General features: G+C 39.8%; 1 protein-coding gene across 3 annotated transcripts in view; it reads right to left on the bottom strand.

Moving 5' to 3' along the window:
* EVI5 (ecotropic viral integration site 5) overlaps positions 1-20,464 on the bottom strand; it is a 102,558-nt gene that overhangs the window by 65,739 nt on the left and 16,355 nt on the right. For all 3 annotated transcript variants that reach the window (XM_075182371.1, XM_075182373.1, XM_075182372.1), the window contains one exon: positions 6,209-6,438. In XM_075182371.1, coding sequence (XP_075038472.1) covers positions 6,209-6,438 — 230 coding nt within the window. The remainder of the gene's footprint in view (positions 1-6,208; positions 6,439-20,464) is intronic.

Genomic DNA, 20,464 nt, shown 5'->3' with positions numbered 1-20,464 from the left:
CTGCTGCAAGCTTAAGGATCACTACCCTGCTAACCATTTAATAGTTAAACATTGCTACATTAGTTCTAAGTTCACCTTCCTACATGAAGCCACCTTTGGGCAGATATAAATATTCAGTAAGCGTGAGGCAGGTGCATGCTCACTAATAGCTTTCAGGACATAGGCTACGAATATGAGCTCGGTGTGACTGGATCTTTAGCTCACAAACCAGCCCATAACAGCAGCCAATGTAAACAACGCCCAAAATGCTTTAGGAGGAAGTACTAGATCACTGGTGCAAAACTCCCAGCCCACAGAGTAGTTCTGAAGATATATTTGGCAGTTTAAGCAGAAAAGGCTACTTTTATTTTTTTCCTCCCGTTGCTCGGTCTCCACCTGTTGTATGAGGGAGGATTTCAGGGGAAAGGAGAAGGGGGTAGTGATGAAATCAGGCCTTAGCTTTGCCAAAGTGCTGTTCAGTGTTCACATAATTCTGCATGATGTCGAGTACATGCTGTTCGCTTATCATTGGCCATTGGCTGTGACCAATTAGATGCTAGCAGCACAACCCGCCCATCACCATAAACGAGAGAGACTTAACGGTGTTAGGGCAGAGCTAGTTGTGGAGATGCACATGGACTAGGGAGAGAAGATGACGGAGTGGGTAAGAGTGGGGCAAGGCCTAACTGCCATATTTTTGGACACTATACTACTATTTTTTTTTTTTTAAATCCAGTAGTTTGTGTTTGTATTTTCAAAATGGTATTTTACGCAAAACTAACAAGCAGTTACAACATTAACTGCAAACATTCTGACAACACATAAGAGAAACAACTGTATTATAGAAGAAAAAAACTATAAATCTTGGAATTGTATTGTACATGGTATAAAATATAATACTTACTTCAAGGGATATTTCTTACTCATGTATACAAAACATTCATGACCCACTGTATAGTTAACCAAATTAATCCAGTCACAAATATTAGGCCCAGTAGAGGCCATCCATAATCTAGACCTTGGCCAGCATAAACATATTCACTATGCATTATCACGTTGGTCTGTTCAACATGTCTTCCAAGTGAAGACTGCTGAGGCATGTATCAGGTGAATATGGTAGTCACACTCGTTCTTTGATACATTTAATAACCATAGACCAAAAGCGCTGAATTCTAGGGCATTGCCCCACAGGAGATGCCAAAATGAACCAGAGAGGTCACCACATTTTGGACAGTTAGTAGTCTGGTCTCCGACAAATTTCGCTAATAGGCAATATGTGTATCTGAATCTGCTGGAATCTCAGAGATAGTGGAGCAGCAAGAGCTGATAAGTTTTGTTCCCCAGTCCTCATCCTGGAGAGGGCCAAGATCCACCTCCCACCTTTTCCCCTAATTATGCAAAACTGGAAGTAGCAAATTCACTTAATAGCAGTACGCAAGCTAGGCTAGTTTTCAGAAGGGACCTCATAGGGCTTCTTCAAGAAAACTCAAATATGCATGCCTAGGTTGAAGATAGGATGGAAATTGCATTCTACACCACCATGTTTTATTGCCAAGCTGTTCAAAAGACTTCTAAACCCTGTTAGTAAATCGTTGTGGGCGAGACATGGTGTCTTTGCCATTGGACAAAGATCCCAGTCAGTTAATTTAGTTCAGTAAATCTAGTATGCCCCCACAGAGGAGCACAGGGATCCACACCCTTACCACGCAGAATACCATTAAGGGGGCATTCCAAATTGTTACAGCTTGTAAGACGCAAGGGAGGGGCATGCAAATGTCTGGAGTAAACCCTGATAACCAGATCTGCATGGGAGTATGTTGGCTGGAAACTTGCTGCAGTAGATCCTAATAAAGATCATGGTAGTCTGGGTCTGACACCCAAAATTTTAAGTGAGCCACTTGGGAGGCATAATATAGATTAAGGTCCGGCAGGGCAAAACCACCTGTGTGCTGTGGTTTACATAAGACACTTCATTTCATTTTTGCCCGTTTCCCACTCCACACCAAGGAGGATATAAACTGGTCAATTTGGAGAAAGAGTGGTGGGTATTAAGACTGGTGTCTGCTGCAGGACAAAGGAATTTGAGCTCTATTATCATTTTAATAAGATTTATCCTCACTGACACTGAAAGAGGTAGTTTCTGCCAAGATAGATAGATTTCAGAAAAATCTGAGGTTGAATGTTCACCGGCACATATTCATATACATAATTATAGATCCAAATATCTACATATTTAAAGCAGGAGATCCACATCAACGGGAAAACACCGGGCATTGATACCCCAAGAAGCAGATAATCTATTTGTCTCAGTTGATCTTTAAACCAGATAAGGAGACAAATTCATTCACCACCATGAGAAGGTTGTCCACAGAGCCTTGTGCGTTTGAAAGGAAAAGCAACACATCTGCATAAAGGGCCACCTTACCCTCCCGAGTAGTAGTTCTAAGGCCCTTCAAGCCTGTCCCAAAATAAAGCTACACAGATCCAAACTAGTGCACAATGTTATATACCTAGTGCATATCACTGCCTGCAATAATAAAATGTACAGTGAAGACAGCTTCCTCGCCTTAGTGTACACAGACATCCCAATATAAAGACTGACATTCTCACTGGAAAGTAAGAAAACATTAAGAAATGGAAAACTCTTCAAAGTAATACAACACAGAAGACACAAATGGAACAAGTTGTCAAGATTTCTTTGATGCCAAAATATTGGGCATAATTGAAAAATAAATGAGTAAGCACGAAAATAAACCTCATGTAAGGTGAACTCATTCTGTCAGTACATAATTAGAACTTCAATTTAGATTCACAGAAGCTCTCTCACTGCTTGTGTTAATACCATACATCGGTAAGAACATAACAGATACAGATTATGTTCCGTTTTATTTACTGTGCTAATGCCAAGGAGTCCAGATTACCAGAAATACTGTCCGAAACCAGACATTAACGACTGACTGGTATTTAACACACTCAAAAACACATTTAAAAACAGTTGAAAAAAAAATAATAATGAAAACCAATGGAACTGTACACACTGTCAGACAAATGTCAGCTTTGAGCCATATTCTAAATTGTTTCTATAATTCACAAGTGTCACTCAATAAAATATAATGGAGCTCTATGGGAGAGCTCAATAGATACAGAGTAGACTACGATGCAGGAGCGCTGGGAGAACCTGTTTTAAAAACTGTCAAAATCAAAGACACAACATAGTATTCTGTCCTTTACTATTAACAGTTTTTATTCAGCACCCTAAAGGCCAAATAAAATAAACCTAGGTAGGACCGACACAGGAGCATGAAGCTACTGACCTATGTGCACAGTCAACCTCCTAACAAGTAGGACCCAGTGAAGCCAGGAGTGAAACTATGGATCTCATGTAATTCGGCTCACCCTTGTGTGGAGAACGACTGTCACTTGGCATTTGGACTAAGAAGCAGGATCAAAGCATATTTTTGACTAATGCCAACATGAGTGAATTACACGAAGATAAAACAATGTTTGTGCGGTTTTGTCTTTTAAAACCATCCTGCTCTGAAAAACGTCAATGGAAGCACAATATTGTTTTATTGGAGTTCATTCACATTTGACCTCTGTGCGTCAGTAAACCTAGTTGGCCTGTCAACAGCTGAAAACATTTATGCAGCAGGTTTTAAGTTGTACATACACTATAATATACACCTATTCAAATAATGGATTTGAGACATCAGGGAGCAGTAAAGTTACTTCTTCCATGTTTCCTTTATGACAAACATGCACCTCTAGCCCACTAAGGGTGGAACCTACAAGCAGATAACCCAGAAATATTAAACTGACTCTAGCCCTATTTTCCTTTGTATTTGTCCAATCTTAATATTAAGGAACAAATGTGTATACATATTGTTATGTTACCTAGCTTCTATGAAACGGTGTAAAGTGTGCTTAAAGAGCTAACCATTCAGCACAGTTGCCATAGTTTCTAGTCTCTTCACTATTATTCCTCTCTTTTCCTACAGGTCTCATGTCAACCTTACTCATGTGTGATCCTCTACCACCACAATAGCTATGGGACATGGCCTAGTAATAAGGGATGGGTGATAACATTGGGGATGGGGCATGATGCAATTGAGATGTGGTCCGAAAAGGAATGAAAATAGATAGGCAAAGGGGTAACCGACAACTACCCCCGAGTTTTCTCACAACTTGCAAATGCATACGACTATATATCTAGTGTATAAATTCAACTGTTAACCTCAAAAATTGCTTAAATTGTGTCTAACATTATTTTAATATAGAAAATAAGATTTTCTACAATAATGCATTAAAACTTTGCTAAACAGATTAAAAGAAAAGAAAAAGCAGGGAGAGAGTCATGATGTGAGGTGGGAAATGGAGGCAAATGGGCAGCTAAAGAGTATTTTATCATGGAATGAGCAGAGTCTCCAGCAGCACAGGGTAGTAAATATAGGAAACTCTTGTAAAACTGAAATGGAAAGACTGTGGTGGGTCATTCCACATCAAATAAACACAATTTTAGAAAAAAAACAAAACCCTCTACTGTACATTCGCCAATTTCAGAGAAATTTGGTATAATAAATGCTGCCATGGATGTAAAGACAACCCACAAATCTTAGGCTGATATGAGCACTGGTTTTGAAGTTCTACACCTTTAAAGTTGCACTATATTTTTTTAAATTGCATTTGTAGCTCACCTGATTAAGCTAGAGAACTGGACAAGATCTCATTTGAAACCTTTTATGGGCTTTCATATGATATAACAGCATCATGTTTCAATAAAAAAAAAAAAGTAACATTTTATATATCAAAATTTTGATTCTCAAAAAGCCATATTTTAAAATTTTTGAAAAACCATCACAAAAATTGTTCATTTTGTTGTTAATAAATCCCCAAAGTTTTATTTTGAGATCATCTGCTGCAAGATCTTTCAGTTTTGAGTGATTCATGAAAATTGCATTTATTGGAGGTACTACACATCTGAGAAAAACAAAATATTTTTTCCCAATTCACTTCATTAGAGGAACAAATGTTCCTCTTCAGGTTTGTTTTGGGGGCAAGATTTTACAGACAGCGCCTGCTCCCACATCTGCACAGGAGTGTAAATGTACGTGGAAAGACACTGTACGTGGAAAGACACTGTACGTGGAAAGACACTTCTATTGTGTTGAATAGGCCTGCCTTTTACAGATACTGGTTAGGGTGGGCTTTACTTAGTGACCAAGGGGTTTTTCATCACTAATTTAAGCTCACCCAAACCTTACCTGACCCTGGACTATTTGAAAAAGCGGAGTGTTCATTTACCGTGGATTATCATACTGGTTATTATTTCCCCAACCCCCCTGGTAGTCCAGTCCGAGGCTGCTGTGGTGTTTAAATTGGTTTAGAGAAGTAAAAAATAAAGATGGATGAAAGTCTCAGATACCTTATTGTTTCAACCCATTTAAAAAGGCTGCTCATGCTTCTAATAGGAAGGGGTTGAGAATATTTCTGAATGGGTGAGTAAATTATTTTCTGAAATACTTAAAGTAACACAAGTTTCTGCCAGCTGCAGAAAACAACTTGGGACACTTTGGAAAGATCAAGAGGGTCATTGTTCAGTTCCTCAGGATAACGCGATATCCGCCCTCTCTTGCTGACATCAGAGGTTATGTAATTTGCTGTCTATGACAACAAATGGTGGCTCACGTTTATTCTGGAGAAAGATGGATAACATCAATGAAGTGAAAAGGACATTCCTCTATCCTGCTGGTCCATCACCATCTTTATCATACCCAAGGAAGCCGGATGTTTTATGGATTACTCTGGTAGATGTTCTGTGTAAGGTGAATCCCGTTAACTCCAACATGTCTAATGTACACCCTTTCTGAAATGGAAATGCTAAAAACAAATGAGCACAATGGTGAAGATGCAACTGAAGTGCATGTTAAGTGTGCTTGCAAAAATTGACCCAGCGGTTCCCTATATGAAAATACAAGTTGATTTAACCAACTTTACACTAGCAGTCCTAAAATCGGGGATCTGGTTGACTTAAAGCAATGACCAAAACGTCTTTCACAATGTAAGAGTGGTCATGAAAACAAACCTACAAAAATGAATCCTAAGAAGGTTCTCTCCCTGTATATGTCCTGTTTAAGCCCCAACGCCCCCTTAGTGTTGCACATCTGTGAGCTAGCATATTGCTGGCGAGGAACAATGCAAAGTAAGACAAGCATTAAGAGTTATTACTTACCGGTTCTGTTCCTCCAGCTTTGCCAGCAACACTTCGTCATCTGGACTTAGTTGCACCGGGGAGGACGGGGAAAGTGCTGGTGTAGATAGAGTGGTGGACGATGATGTAGTGTATAGTGACGTCGATGGACTCGCCACCTGACTTGCCATTTGACTGACAGTGTGTGACACCGTGTTCTTCACCCATGAGAGAGTAGAACTCAATTTTTCTGCAACCTTGTCTGTCGCCACCTGGAAACAGGAAGGGGAAAATATTTTTTTTACATGTATTTCAGTTTTCATTTCTGTTACATTTACGCCTCATTATTGAGAAACACACAAGAGGATCATATTGTAGCAACATTAAACACTAAACAAAAGATGCAAAACATAATTGTAAAATAAAAAAAGCAAGCTTTCAGCAGCACATAAAAAGGCAGAGAACAGCGTTCAATAGGACATATTGTAGAGACAAAAGTTGATAAAATGTACTGCTATCGATAAGTCATGGCAATTGTGAGAACACTGTACAAGCCACTTCTAGTGGTAATACCCACAGGGTCTCTTACTAAGCAGTTATATTAGCTGCAATTACTATAGACTCACAATAGAGGGCAGTATGGTTAGTCCCTACAGCAACATCTTCAACACTGAACTGTCAGCTTGTGAAATGTCACACTATAATTTACCCCATCACTTTTCTATTTGCCTCCTTCTACTGCTAGAGGCCACAAAAAAAACAAAAACACAAAAAAAAACAAAACGGGTTGATTCAAAAAGTCTACTAAATTGCACTAGCTAATTAAACTACTAATTAAACTAGCTTGATAAACTGGAGATATTGGATACTGCTTATAACCGATATAAAACCCAGTGTAAACCACTGACTTATATTCTGCTGTAAATTATGAAGATTCTCTCCCCCAATCACAATTATCTTGAATATATTAATTTCTGATAAGCCTGAAACTTTTACATATGTGCAATTTTAGGTTTAGCTGTCTTTCAAAATAATCAGATGTCAGTGTCCCCAGTACCTGGGGGACATAAGAGATCACAAAGCTCAGCACAAGGTAGCATTTTGTTTAATGTTACCAAGCCCCTAAAGACCATTTGAAACCAATGTGCCAACAATGAACATTTCAAAATAAATTGTCCCTTTAGCTTATTACTTTAAAGCAGTTTTTATTAACAGAATTGAAACAAGATGGACAATTTGCATCAGCATTAACTAGCAGTACAAATTAAGCAGCTCAAATCATATAAGGAGATTTAAGATCGTATTATTGCCTAACAAACGGCAGCAGGACCTTGTCAGCACAAACTGTGTTTGCTCTTCCACGTGAACAGAATGTAAATGACACCGTACAGAAGATCTGAAACAAGCAGCTGAGGTTTGTGTGGTTCACTTGCAGTATCACTGATTCACAGTACTCACTTCTGTAAGAGTTCTGTGGCTGAGGCAGCAAAGCGTTGGAGAACTATGTCACATTGACTACTGTACAGCTGGCACAAGAAGGTGCAATTTATTTTGCAAGTTCGTTCCATGGAAGAACAAAAGTAGCTAATTGAAAAGCAACAACTATGTTTTTCTATCCAACATATATCTATTTCCTTTGGAGAATAAAACATGATCAAGAGACACGCACCCAACCTGAACACACACCAAAACCAGTGACCCAACAACTGTACCAAGCACTCACCAAGCTCACATTTATACTCGCAACGCTCATCCTTTCTTAAGAACTGGCTGGCTCTGCAGAACAATTAAACCTGGCCACTGTCTAGTCCTATTGTTGGGTTAGGGATTAGGAAGTGGAAGCCAGTTAACACAAGATACTCCTGTCTGTATTTCAATTGGTCTGCTGCTGGGAAGCGGGAAAGAAAGGGCCTGTGTCAAATGTCAGACTGGGGTAAATGAGATCTCATGCGACTACCAACCACCATCATCATTTATTTATATAGCGCCACTAATTCCACAGCGCTGTACAGAGAACTCACTCACATCAGTCCCTGCCCCATTGGGGCTTACAATCTAAATTCCTTAACACCGACAGGCAGGCTAGGGTCAATTTGTTAGCAGCCAATTAACCTACCAGTATATTTTTGGAGTGAGGGAGGAAACCGGAGCACCCGGTGGAAACCCACGCAAACACGGGGAGAACATACAAACTCCACACATATTAGACCATGGTCTGGAATTGAACTCATGACCCCAGTGCTGTGAGGCAGAAGTGCTAACCACTACGCCACCATGCTGCCCACGAAACAAAACATTTATTCAACAAAAATAATCCCATATGAAGTCAATGATTAAAGTGCACCTTTACCGCTTCCATATCAAAGATGGTAATTTGAGCCTGGTGAACATCATTATTTGATCATCAGGAAGTGCTACTACCTCTATATAGATGTAGAATCACTTTGGCATTTCGGGTTTCAGGTTCGTGTTGGCAATGATCTCAGAGAAGCAATTGTTGCTGCCAGTCTTAAAAGTGTTGTAAGTCCATTTCCAAACTATCTGAAGCCAATCCTTCTACAGTGAGGGATTTACAAATTAAGACAGTTGCTCAACTTCCCAGGGGTGGGTGTCCGCAGCAAATTCAACCAAAAGATTAGTCTGTATAATATGTCAACAAAATTGCAAATAACCCATAGCCTTACATCCAGGGCCTCTGTTAACATGACAAATGTTAAAGATCACAAATTTACCATCACAAAAAGACTGATTCAATATGGCTTTCATGGAAGGGTAGCCAGGAGAACACCGCTTAATAAAATAAAAAAAATAAAAAAACTGCTTGCAAAGTTGCCTGAACACAATAAGACTTCTGGTACAATGTGCTCTGGACATGTAAAAACAAAGAGGAGTCATTTGGTCTTGACACACAACAGAAAACCAAATGCAGCATTCTACTATAAGAACCTCGCACCAACCATTAGGCTAGCAGTAATCATTTTGTGCTGTTTTACTTTCACAGGACTTGGATGTCCCATTTGAGCCCACCACGAACACCTCAACACCAAAAGAAAAATGTGAGTCTATCTGCCCAACAACTGAAGCTTGGCCAAAATTAGATTATGCAACAAGACGATGATCTAAGCACACCAGCAAATCTACTGAATCTCTGAAAAAGAAAAACAAGGTTCTAAAGTGTCTAGGTCAAAGCCCAGACCTCAACCCAATTGAAACGCTTTGGCCTGGATTTAAGGGAGCTGTGTATAAACCATTGACCCCAAACATCAATTACCTGAATCCGTGTTGTATAAAATAGATGGCCCTTTTCCTCAATGTCAGACTGATAAATACATACAGAAAATGATTACTGCTAAAGGTTGTTCTAAAAAAAAAATGACAATCATAGGATGTTAATTTTGCAGAAATTACTCCATGTTGGCCTATTTCTTGTTGAAGAAATAACAAAATTTGTGCAGACATACACAGCCAAGTGGCAATGATTAAGAACTTGTGAGCCACAAAATTAAACACCATATATATAATGGCAATCATTATGTAAGGTATCTTTACCTCTGTCAAAATATGACACCCACTAACCACAAGGACTCGTGGTCTTGCAACATGCTTTCCTCTTTGGCTTTGATTTTGTGCCCGATCAGCATATTCTCATTTACTCTAGTTCCCTTTTATTTTGTTTAACCTTCATTGTCGCACATCAGTCAGGGATCCAACAATTAGAGAACAAAGCTACACAGTCATAACCAAAAGTTTTGAGAATGACACAAATGTTATTTTTCACAAAGTCTGCTGTCTCAGTTTTCATGATGGCAATTTGCATATACTCCAGAATGTTATGAAGAGTGATCAGATGAATTGCAATTCAATTTTAAAGTCCCTCTTTGCCATGACAATGAACTTTATCCCCAAAACGTCTCCACTGCATTTCAGCACTGCCACAAAAGGACCAGCCGACATCAGGTCAGTGATTCTCTCGTTAACACAGGCGAGCGTGTTGATGAGGACAAGGCTGGATATCACTCTGTCATGCTGATTGAGTTAGAACAACAGACTGGAAGCTTTAAAAAGGAAGGTGGTGCTTGAAATCATTGTTCTTCCTCTGGTAACCATAGTTCTCTGCAAGGAAACACATGCAGTCATCATTGTTTTGCACAAAAAGGGCTTTACAGGCAAGGATATTGCTGCTAGCAAGATTGCACCTAAATCAACCATTTATCGGATCATCAAGAAATTCACGGAGAGGTTCAATAGTTGTGAAAGAGGCTTCAGGGCGACCAAGAATGTCCAGCAAGCACCAGGACCATCAACAAAAGTTGATTCAGCTTCGGAATCGGGGCACCCCCAATGCAGAGCTTGCTCAGGAATGGCAGCAGGCAGATGTGAGTGCATCTGCACACACAGTGAGGCCAGCAAAGAAGCTTCTCTCCAGGAAAGACTGATATTCTGCAAAAGGTACCAGGATTGGACTGCTGAGGATTGGGGTGAAGTCATTTTCTCTGATGAATGCCCTTTCAGATTGTTTGCGGCATCTGAAAAACGCTTGTCCAGAGAAGGAAAGGTGAGCGCTAACATCAGTCCTGTGTCATGCCAACAGGAAAGCATTCTGAGACCATTCATGTGTGGAGTTGCTTTTCAGTCAAGGGAGTGGGCTCACTCACAATTTTGCCATGAATAAAGAATGGTACCAAAACATCCTCCAAGAGCAACTTCTCCCAACCATCCAAGAACAGTTTGGTGACAAACAATGCCTTTTCCAGCATGAGGGAGCACATTGCCATAAGGCAAAAGCGATAACCAAGTGGCTCGGGGATCAAAACATCAAAATTTTGGGTCCACGGCCAGGAAACTCCACAGACCTTTATCCCTTTGAAACTTGGTCAATCCTCAAGAGGTGGGTGGACAAACAAAAACCCACAAATTCTGACGAAGTCCAAGCATTGATTAGGCAAGTATGGGCGGCCATCAGTCAGTATGTGGCCCAGAAGTTGATTGACAGCATGCCAGGGAGAATTGCAGAGGTCTTCAAAAAGAAGGGTCAACACTGCAAATATTGACTCTTTGCATAAACTTAATGCAATTGTAAATAAAACCACTTCTGAAATGCTTGCAATACTGCTTCAGTACACCATAGCAACATCTGACAAAAAGATCTAAAAACACTGCAGCAGAAAACGGTGTGAAAACCAATACTTGTGTCATTCTCAAAACTTTTGGCCATGAATGTACTTCTGCTCTTGACAGACGTTAATTCTGCACGCTCACCCATGTATTGTGGGTCTTATGGAGAGGGATAATAAATCACTGTTTTGGATTTGTAGAGACTGAAATGGCTGCATTCTGCCAGTCTCCTTGTTTTAAAGTGGACAATTCACAATACAAGGTGCACAGGATGCAAAGGGCACAGCTTATAAACTCATAACATTTCTATTTTCCTTCCCCGAATACTATTCACCCTTCTTTACAATTGGCAACTCCAACTCCTTAATGGCTGCTGTCAAGAGCAAGGCAGGGTGCAGGCACGTGGGGGTCCGGAGATAAGGGGTGCTTGGCAAAGCTGGGTTGTTCCCCTCTCAGAACACCCAGCATGTCCATCCTCCGAGGCCAATGCCTGACTACACGCTCAGAAGTGGCACTCAACTCCTTTGAGAGCGGGAGAGGGGTATGACCTACCCAAATTTTGCCATTAGCACTGTTCTGCCCATGGCTACCGCTGCTTCTCCTCACCCTTCCTCAGATGGTCACACCATCCTCTTTATTGTAAATATATTGAAGTACTAAAGCAGCATTTTCCCCATCATAAAAACACGAATACTTGTACGATGCAGAAAGAAGTAAACCGATTATAAAACAGACATGTGACACCAGTCTGTACAAGCTACACTACAAGTACACACCAGCGTTCAGGTTTGTATTTTTTTTAATAAATTAACTGCCTGAAAAAACTTAAACAAAATAGAGGGCACATGTTAAATATTACCAGAGGGTTCAAATTGAGGACAAATAAAAGTTTAACAAAGCCAAAGAATGAAATAAAGCGTCATCTGAGGATCACAATGACTACGTTACATAACCATTTGCTATAATATAACCAATTTCAGAAATGGTTACTCTACTAAAAGGCTAAAATCCATTGCAATCACTAAAGAAAAAAAAAATTCTACAAAAGATAAAGTCATTATACGAAACGAAAACAGAAGATATGACTTGCTTGTTATGTTATTAGAAAACATGTTAAATGTATGATCTCTTTGGAGAAATGAAAGTGTAAGAGGGGGGTTCACAAGAAGCAATACAGGAGCTAGAATGATGTCTGAGGACAACTCAATGTTTTACACTCTTCAGATTCATGGTCATCAGATCATCAATCAGTGCAGCCATAACTTTAATAAAATATTATCTATATAGTGATCTATATACACACACACCCCAAATGGAGATTGTGGGGTGGAAGGTGCAGGAAGAAAATAATAATAAATAATAATAATAAAGTGGGGAGAAGGTTTCATGCTTAATTATTAAAATAAGATCACATACACATGAGAAAACCTGAAGAACTGCCTAGAAGTTATACTACGCCATTAAGGACCAAATCCATTTTAGGATGCAGTGAAAGGATCAAAAGCATATTACACACACACACACACACACACACACACACACACACACATTCAAAGCAGTCATGGAAATGGCCATTGTCATACATGAAGGCACGGTGTCTTCCCCTCAACCCTTCAGGTTGAGCCAAATCTAGTTTGGGGCTGCTGGAGAGGCCAACTGGGGTAAGAAATGGTTTTGCATTACTTAGATGCCAAGAAAACGAACAATAATTTTGTTGTGGTTTTGACATTCAAAATGTGAGAGGATTATGAAAACCTGTTTACATTGACGTCCTATGCCCGCGTAATGTTAGTTTATCCCAGGATTCACTTCAGCACCTTCATTTGAAAGCAAAGCTCTGCAGAGGATTCATTAATTCAGGGATCCTCACACAGAAATAGCTGAATTCCATCGCGATTCCTGGTGCTTGACACACACACACACACACACACACATTATATACCTCATGACTAGTCTATCTCGAAGTTTGGGCAGAAGTGCTTCTACATGTGCCTGGTTTCGGACTATACATAAACACTGAAATAAATACCAGCCAAAACAGCTCTGTGTACAGCTCAACTGAAGAGGGATGTACGCCAGAAACTCTTAAGACTTGGAAGACAATGCTCGTTGACCAGATCTATGCTGTTTACAGGAAACAGATGACTTCATTTTCAACACTATGTACAGTAATCGTTGACAAGGAACAGAAAGTAAGAGTCCCCTGGCAATGTCACGGTAACCTGTTCTCTTCATATGGCACAGTCCTATTGAGCAAATGAATAAAACCATTGGGAGGGAGCAAAGACCAGCTACTGCTGCATTTATGGAGCGCAGCAGACATTGGTTTGTATAACTGCTTCTTAATCCAGAAAACGTATGTTCTGTGTCCAGGGCTCAAGGGATGAAGTTTTCTAGCCTTGGCACATAAACAGAGCATATTAAAGCTCTGCAACTATGAGCTCTCAGAAGTAGGCCATGGTTTAACGTAAAATACACAAGGGCCCGTTCACACATACATCAAAAAGGCGTATTTAGCCTAAATTCCATTTAGACACATTTAAAATGCATCAATGACCATATTTAGTCATATACTTTTTTATATATATATTTTTTTTTAAATACAGGATGACAAGTGCTGACTCCAAAGGCAAGTATGAGGCACAACTATGTGGCATACTATGAAATGAGGGTACTACTGTGTGGCATAACAAGCACATTCACTTGCAGGTCCCATTACTATTAATATTAGGACATTAGCATCATAAAATAAGACATAACTAAAGGATATATACACAAACAAATGCGTTAATTGTTGTGGGGACACGATAAATATCCCCAATAACAGAATTAAAATTAAATGGTAAGTACCGTACTATCATTGTCAGAGCTCATTTAGATGTCTTGTGCAGTTGCAAAGTATACAAAGGATAACTTAAAAAGGATTGCAAGAAGTTAATATTTCTTAGGGAATTAAGTTTGAGTAACTTCTGCACTGGTGTTATGGCTGGAGACAGAAGACTGACTACTTTGTTTATTAATTGTTGTACTTTTTTGGGGGGAGGGGGGAGTATGGGGTATGTGTATTAGGACTGGGAGAGTTTAGCTTCAAAATGCTGCAGAGATTGGCTACAGTTCCACAGTAATCACTACAATTGAAACTAGTATGTGTATATCCAGGAAATCTCCAGGCATTCACAAGGTAACAGTATCTTGTGAACCTAGAAGATTTTACAACCAAGCTTAAACACAGAGGTAGAGTCTACCAATATGGTGACTAAAAGCAAAATAAACTTGTGTAGTTTTTAATCTGCTGCATCAAAAATGTATTCTATTGACTCATGTCTATGAAATATGCAGCAGATAGTGACAATCCCTCCTCTGCCCACTGCTGGCAATAAACTCTGAATAACTTGCTTTCAGCAGATGGTTACAAACAAAAACCTGTTTCAATTAACTCTTTAAAAACACCTACATCTATGCAAAAGTAGAATTCACATTCTTGTATGCTTCTGGGCCATTCCCATCAGATCACCCCAAAAAACATGAGATGTCCACCACCCATCTCAGATTTTTTTAAAAAAATATTTTAGTTGAAAGGATGTCAACACAACTATGTCTGCCAAATATCTCGACTGTCTGACAATTAGTTGATTAAATATTGATTTTTCAATTAAATAATTTACTAATCACAGCTTCTTTATCCGTTTATTTGAAGTATCACCACAAAATTTGGACCCCTAAAAAGGTAACTATTCCTCCCAAATCCAAAAATCCAAACCAAAAATTACTTTATCTGCATCATGTTTTACGCTACAGCAAAAACGCACGTTTTCAAATGGAATTGAAACGCTAGGTTCAATTGACATTAAGGATCCCATTTTTGGGGGTGTTTAAAAAAGGTATATATTACTACCACAAAAAAAAAAAGTCAGCAGGGTACTCTTTCATAGTGGAGAAAAAAAAAATAATGAAGTTGATGCTCGATTACTGCTGTACAGCATACATAATTTACACATAGTTTAGTTCACTTTTTTGGTATGGTTTTTAACAGAGGCAATGGGATAAACCTCTCATACAGGAAATGAAAGAAACAGAAACTGATGGGAAGGGGATCCCCTTTAGAGACCAAAACTGAAAATTTCCAGAGAAAGAGAGAGGAAGACACAGTCAATCATGGCAGCTGCTCATTTGGTAGTCTTTTAAATACAGACTGCAGCAGTACATAGCTGGGACCACTTTACAGATGAAGAAAAAGAACTTTTGATTCTGAGAACTGAAGTTTCAAATGCAGTAAGCAATGATCCTGAAAACTCAGTCTGCTACCATCATGAAATGCGTTTTTGCCGTAATGCAAAACCTGAGGAAGATAAAGTAATTTTGTTTGGATTTTTGGATTCGAGAGGAAGAGTTTACCTTAGGGGTCCAAATTTTGTGGCGATTTCTTAATAATCACCCGCGGTTTTGACATTCTCTCTTTACTAAAAAATATTTGGAGAAATCTGAGATGGGTGGTGGACAACCCTGGTTGAACCGACATGGAATGACCCTTCTATAAAAGCTTAAGAAAGGTGATGCTTATTATTTACATTTGTATCCCCCAGTTCAGAAGATTGTTTCTGTAATACCGCCGAGGCAATATCCCGGGTATATGAACCCGGGATATTGCCGGAGGACAGCGGGCGGCAGAGGCTCCCCCGGAGTCAAAATCCCGGGTAGACCGCGTTCATACTGAACACGGGTCTGCCCGGGGTCTCCATGGCAACATCACAAGAGGAGCAGGGGCGGATCTAGGCAACTGCTCTACCCGGGGCGATTTTAGGTGGGGCGATTTAGGCCCCACCCCCTTTCTAATTTCTAAGGCTGCCGGCGGCTGCACAGTATGTGAAGGTCCGCTCGGCAGTGACAGTGTGCTGCCCCACTGCTCTGTGTTTAAAACACAATCAGAGCAGCCGGGCAGCACACTGTCAATGCTGAACGGACCTGCACAGTGTGCAGCCGTCGGCAGCAAGCTCCTGCTAGGGGGGGGGCGATTGCCCTGATCCGCCACTGCTGGCGAGACCCAGGTCAAAAAACCCGGGTCGCACCATTCATAGTGCAGGCTTCCCGGGGCAGACCCGGGAATTACCCCACCAAATGACCCGGTTCTAATTCGACCTGGGACCATTCATACTGCACCTTGACCTGGGTCGTCTGGGCTTTCTCTGGCAAATAACCCAGGTTTTTGGTGCAGTATCAATGGGGCATTATTTATACTTCTATTCTCTATTGGAAGACCTGTCACCTTTGAGGAAACACATTTACATAGAGCACTGTGTAATAAAAAAAAAAAAAAAAGTTTAAATAAAAGTTAAATGCTCGCTCCATTCAAGAGACTGCAGAAAAACAATGTGCAAATGTCCAAAGGCATATACACACATACATCAAAAATACAGAAGAAAAGTGGTTATTACCTATTCCTTATACAATCATATAAACAGGTTATGTAGTGCGATCATTCGAATTTCTATTAGTATCATCATCCATAGGAAAACAGAAGTAGAATATTCCATGTGAAGTAGACAACTGGATAATCCTGTCCCTAGCTGAGAATACTGAGCGGGATAAGTGGAGGTGAGCACTGCAAAATCTTGTAGGTCTTCAGGCCATTGTATCAAGCAGCTTTTCAAGTTAAAACATGGTTATTAGGCAGCACAGTGGCCTAGTGGTTAGCACGTCTGCCTCACAGCACTGGGGTCATGAGTTCGATTCCCGACCATGGCCTTATCTGTGTGGAGTTTGTATGTTCTCCCTGTGTTTGCGTGGGTTTCCTCCGGGTGCTCCGGTTTCCTCCCACACTCCAAAAAAACATACTGGTAGGTTAATTGGCTGCAATCAAAAATTGACCCTAGTCTCTGTCTGTCTCCCTCTCTGTCTGTCTTTGTGTGAGTGTGTGTATATATTAGGGAATTTAGACTGTAAGCTCCAATGGGGCAGGGACTGATGTGAATGAGTTCTCTGTACAGCGCTGCGGAATTAGTGGCGCTATATAAATAAATGATGATGATGATGATGATGATGATGGCCCCATGCAGTAACCAAGTAACATAGCAAAAACAGACTAAGGCACCCTATACATAAGGTATTTTCCCCCCATCTGAACACCAACAAGCACAGCAGAGGAATTACTGATACCTATGCAGAAACAGATGGTCGGTTGTGTTTGAACAGGTAAATGTGAATTTAGTATGTCAAAGGCTGTGTAATACTAAACTGAAATATATACTTTAAATAACAGGAGGGTTAATCCACTATGATTTTTTTTATCACCCATCTACAGCAGGTTTCCATGTTAGGATTGAGGCGTTAACAGGACAGAGTGACAGCTTGGTAAGATTGATTTGCAGAATTGTACAGAGTTTGGTTGATGCACACACATGGGCAGAGATGGTGATGCTACAGTGACTGAAATAACTGCACTGCTGGTGTATTCACCTGTACAAGGTCCCACTAGGAGAAGCTCTCACTGTCCAATAGAACAAGTACTTCTTATTAGAGATACAGAGGAATGTCACAACAATGTAGAAGATCTTGTGCATGATGGATTATATTTCACTGTAACTATTAATCTTTACAACAAAAACAATCTATACACCATAAGAAATATCAATTAGGGGAAAAAAAATCTCTATATCTTAATTCAATCAAAATGGACTGCCTCTATGGGCAAAGTGACGGAAAAAAAAATATGATCTTGCATAAAGTTTACATTTTGGAAGGAAAGTAAAAAAGTTTGAGACATGCCTGGCATGAATGCACATTGAGTCATCATTCCCTATGAAACTTTACTTGAGCTCTTGCATTTTTTATTTTGCTATCTAAGCATTTACACAAGCTATATCCGGAATACACAAAAAAAAACCCACTAAAAGTTAAAAGAAAACTCAGTTAAAACTCGAAAATGACTAAAAGTTACATTAAAACAAAGAACATCTTTGTTTTTCTTATGCAATTCTGCATCTGTCCGATATGTTACACAAACTCTAAAAAAGTTTTCCACCACACCCAGATCATGTTTGTAGACACTGGATTATTAAATTCCTTACTCATTTCCATTTTAAAAAGGTGTTTACATCAGTTACACTTACGGACCAGAGTGTATGTGATGTATATATGTATACATTCACATGTACAAATGATACACCTGAGCTTGAAGAATTTTGCACCGATAGAAAAAGGTTGCTGATCCCTGCTCTAACTTGCATTTTAGTCTCTTTCCACACTAAAACAACTATCCCTCAAACAAATATCACTGTGTGACTGGTTCATATAGCCCCACTAAGCTCTTTCTCCCTATATGTAATCTGTTGCTCTTAACCTAATGTTCTTCTTTGAAGACAGGGCAGACTTGCCAATGTTTGTGAATATACCGTTGTATTACTTGCAACTTAAAATGTTTAAGAGTTTTCAACTATTACTCAAAAATGTGCTATGGCACTGGATGGGAACCACTGTGCTAATCCAACATCAGTGTGATCTATAAGTAGAGGACTTTACAGGAAGTATTACAGGAGTAAAACGCTGACCCATTCCAAACTGAAGAGAGAAGCTGGCAACATCTGCTCCAGACTATTACTCAACAAGGCAACACAATAAACTAAAAAACCCAACACGGTAATATAAAGAAAGATTTCTGCAGTCCCGTCTGTGGGGAGATTCAGCATGATGTGTCTCTAGAACAGTCCAGGGGGACACATTGCTTCCATGTTCTCAGGGAAATCGCTGCTCATTTTCCCTCTCGTCCCATAGACTTGCACAGCAAAAGGAGATTCTTACCGTAAAATATCAGAAATAAGCGCACCCAAAAAGTTAGGCAATGTTCGTTTGGGCAGCACCACGGCGCTGTATTGACCCCCCACTATGAATGTAGGTACAGCAACAAAAGCCTAGGTGTAGTATAAATTGATTAGATGCAGTGCTATAGTTCTAAAACATTGTACGAGTTTCATACTACCAAAAATAAGCTAGAGTAATAGGTTTCTCCAGCAAGGTAACAAAACTGTGTGAATAAACCAAGTTATTCTTAAGACACAAACAATACAAAAAATTATATGTGTTAGTTAATGCAAATCTGTTTACCACACTAACTTTGCAAATGTAAACTAGTGTCATAAATGTGAAATTGCAGATGTTACATTCCTAACAGAATGAAAAAAAAAAAAAAGAAGTATTGAAAATCATGCAGGCATCCCAGAGCCTGCACACGTCTAACACGAGTGGCGTTGAGCCCGCACACGTCTAAGACAAGCGGCGTGTGCTGTGACCTGCAGTTTGTACTGCCGTTCGTCTGAGCAGTAGATGAGACGGTACCAGGATGAATGCTCCCGATGCCAGCACAATTTCCAGAGTGTTAGCATAATTCGCTCACATTTCTTTCTAGACAGAATAAGAACACTTGTCTGAACAAGCCCTTAAAGAGGTGGCAGGTAAATTCCACAGATATGCAGAAAGCATGAGAATACTTTGATCATCAGAAGGGCTGAAAATAAGTAACCTCTCCAGCCCACTATTATAAGGGACTTATTACATTTATTGTGAAAGCAAAATATGTTCTTGTTGAATAGGTCAGTGAAGCTTTTTGTTTGATTTATTGATAGGGGTTATATGGTTATACCTCCTCTATCAATGGATGAACTCTTCCATTTTGCAAAACACAGAAAAGAAGATTCATAGACACAATACTTTAACCATATTTAAAAGGACTCCCATGTGAAGGATGTTTCTTCGTATACTATGACAGCATGTCCACAAGGAATGTACATGTGCTATATCACCATGAGAGCCAGCAACTTGCATATTTAATGAAAACACAGCGCAAATAAAAAGCCAAAATTCACAATTTATGCCAGTATGTTATTTTTATGCCGCTTTTGGCAAGATAAAATAACTTGCATTTTTTATTATTTTTTTTCATATAGCACCTATATCTTAAGCAATGGTCCCAGTCTCCTGTGCACATTCCCCCTTTAACTAAAATCTGTAAACTCTCTCTCTCTCTCTCTTGGTATCTGTCACTATTCAAGCACGCAGTGATTACGCCTAACCTGAAAAAACAAAATTTTGAGCCAAACACTCAAATTACCATCCATCTCTCAGCTCCCATGCCCCTCCAAGCTTCTAGAGAGACTTGTCTTACACACTTCCTTGCCGCAAACTATTGGATCC

This window comes from Mixophyes fleayi, chromosome 8 (genome assembly GCF_038048845.1).
Source record: "Mixophyes fleayi isolate aMixFle1 chromosome 8, aMixFle1.hap1, whole genome shotgun sequence".
Taxonomy (NCBI): domain Eukaryota; kingdom Metazoa; phylum Chordata; class Amphibia; order Anura; family Limnodynastidae; genus Mixophyes; species Mixophyes fleayi.
The sequence above is the reverse complement of the archived record's forward strand: the minus strand, read 5'-3'. Positions and strand labels throughout refer to the sequence as shown.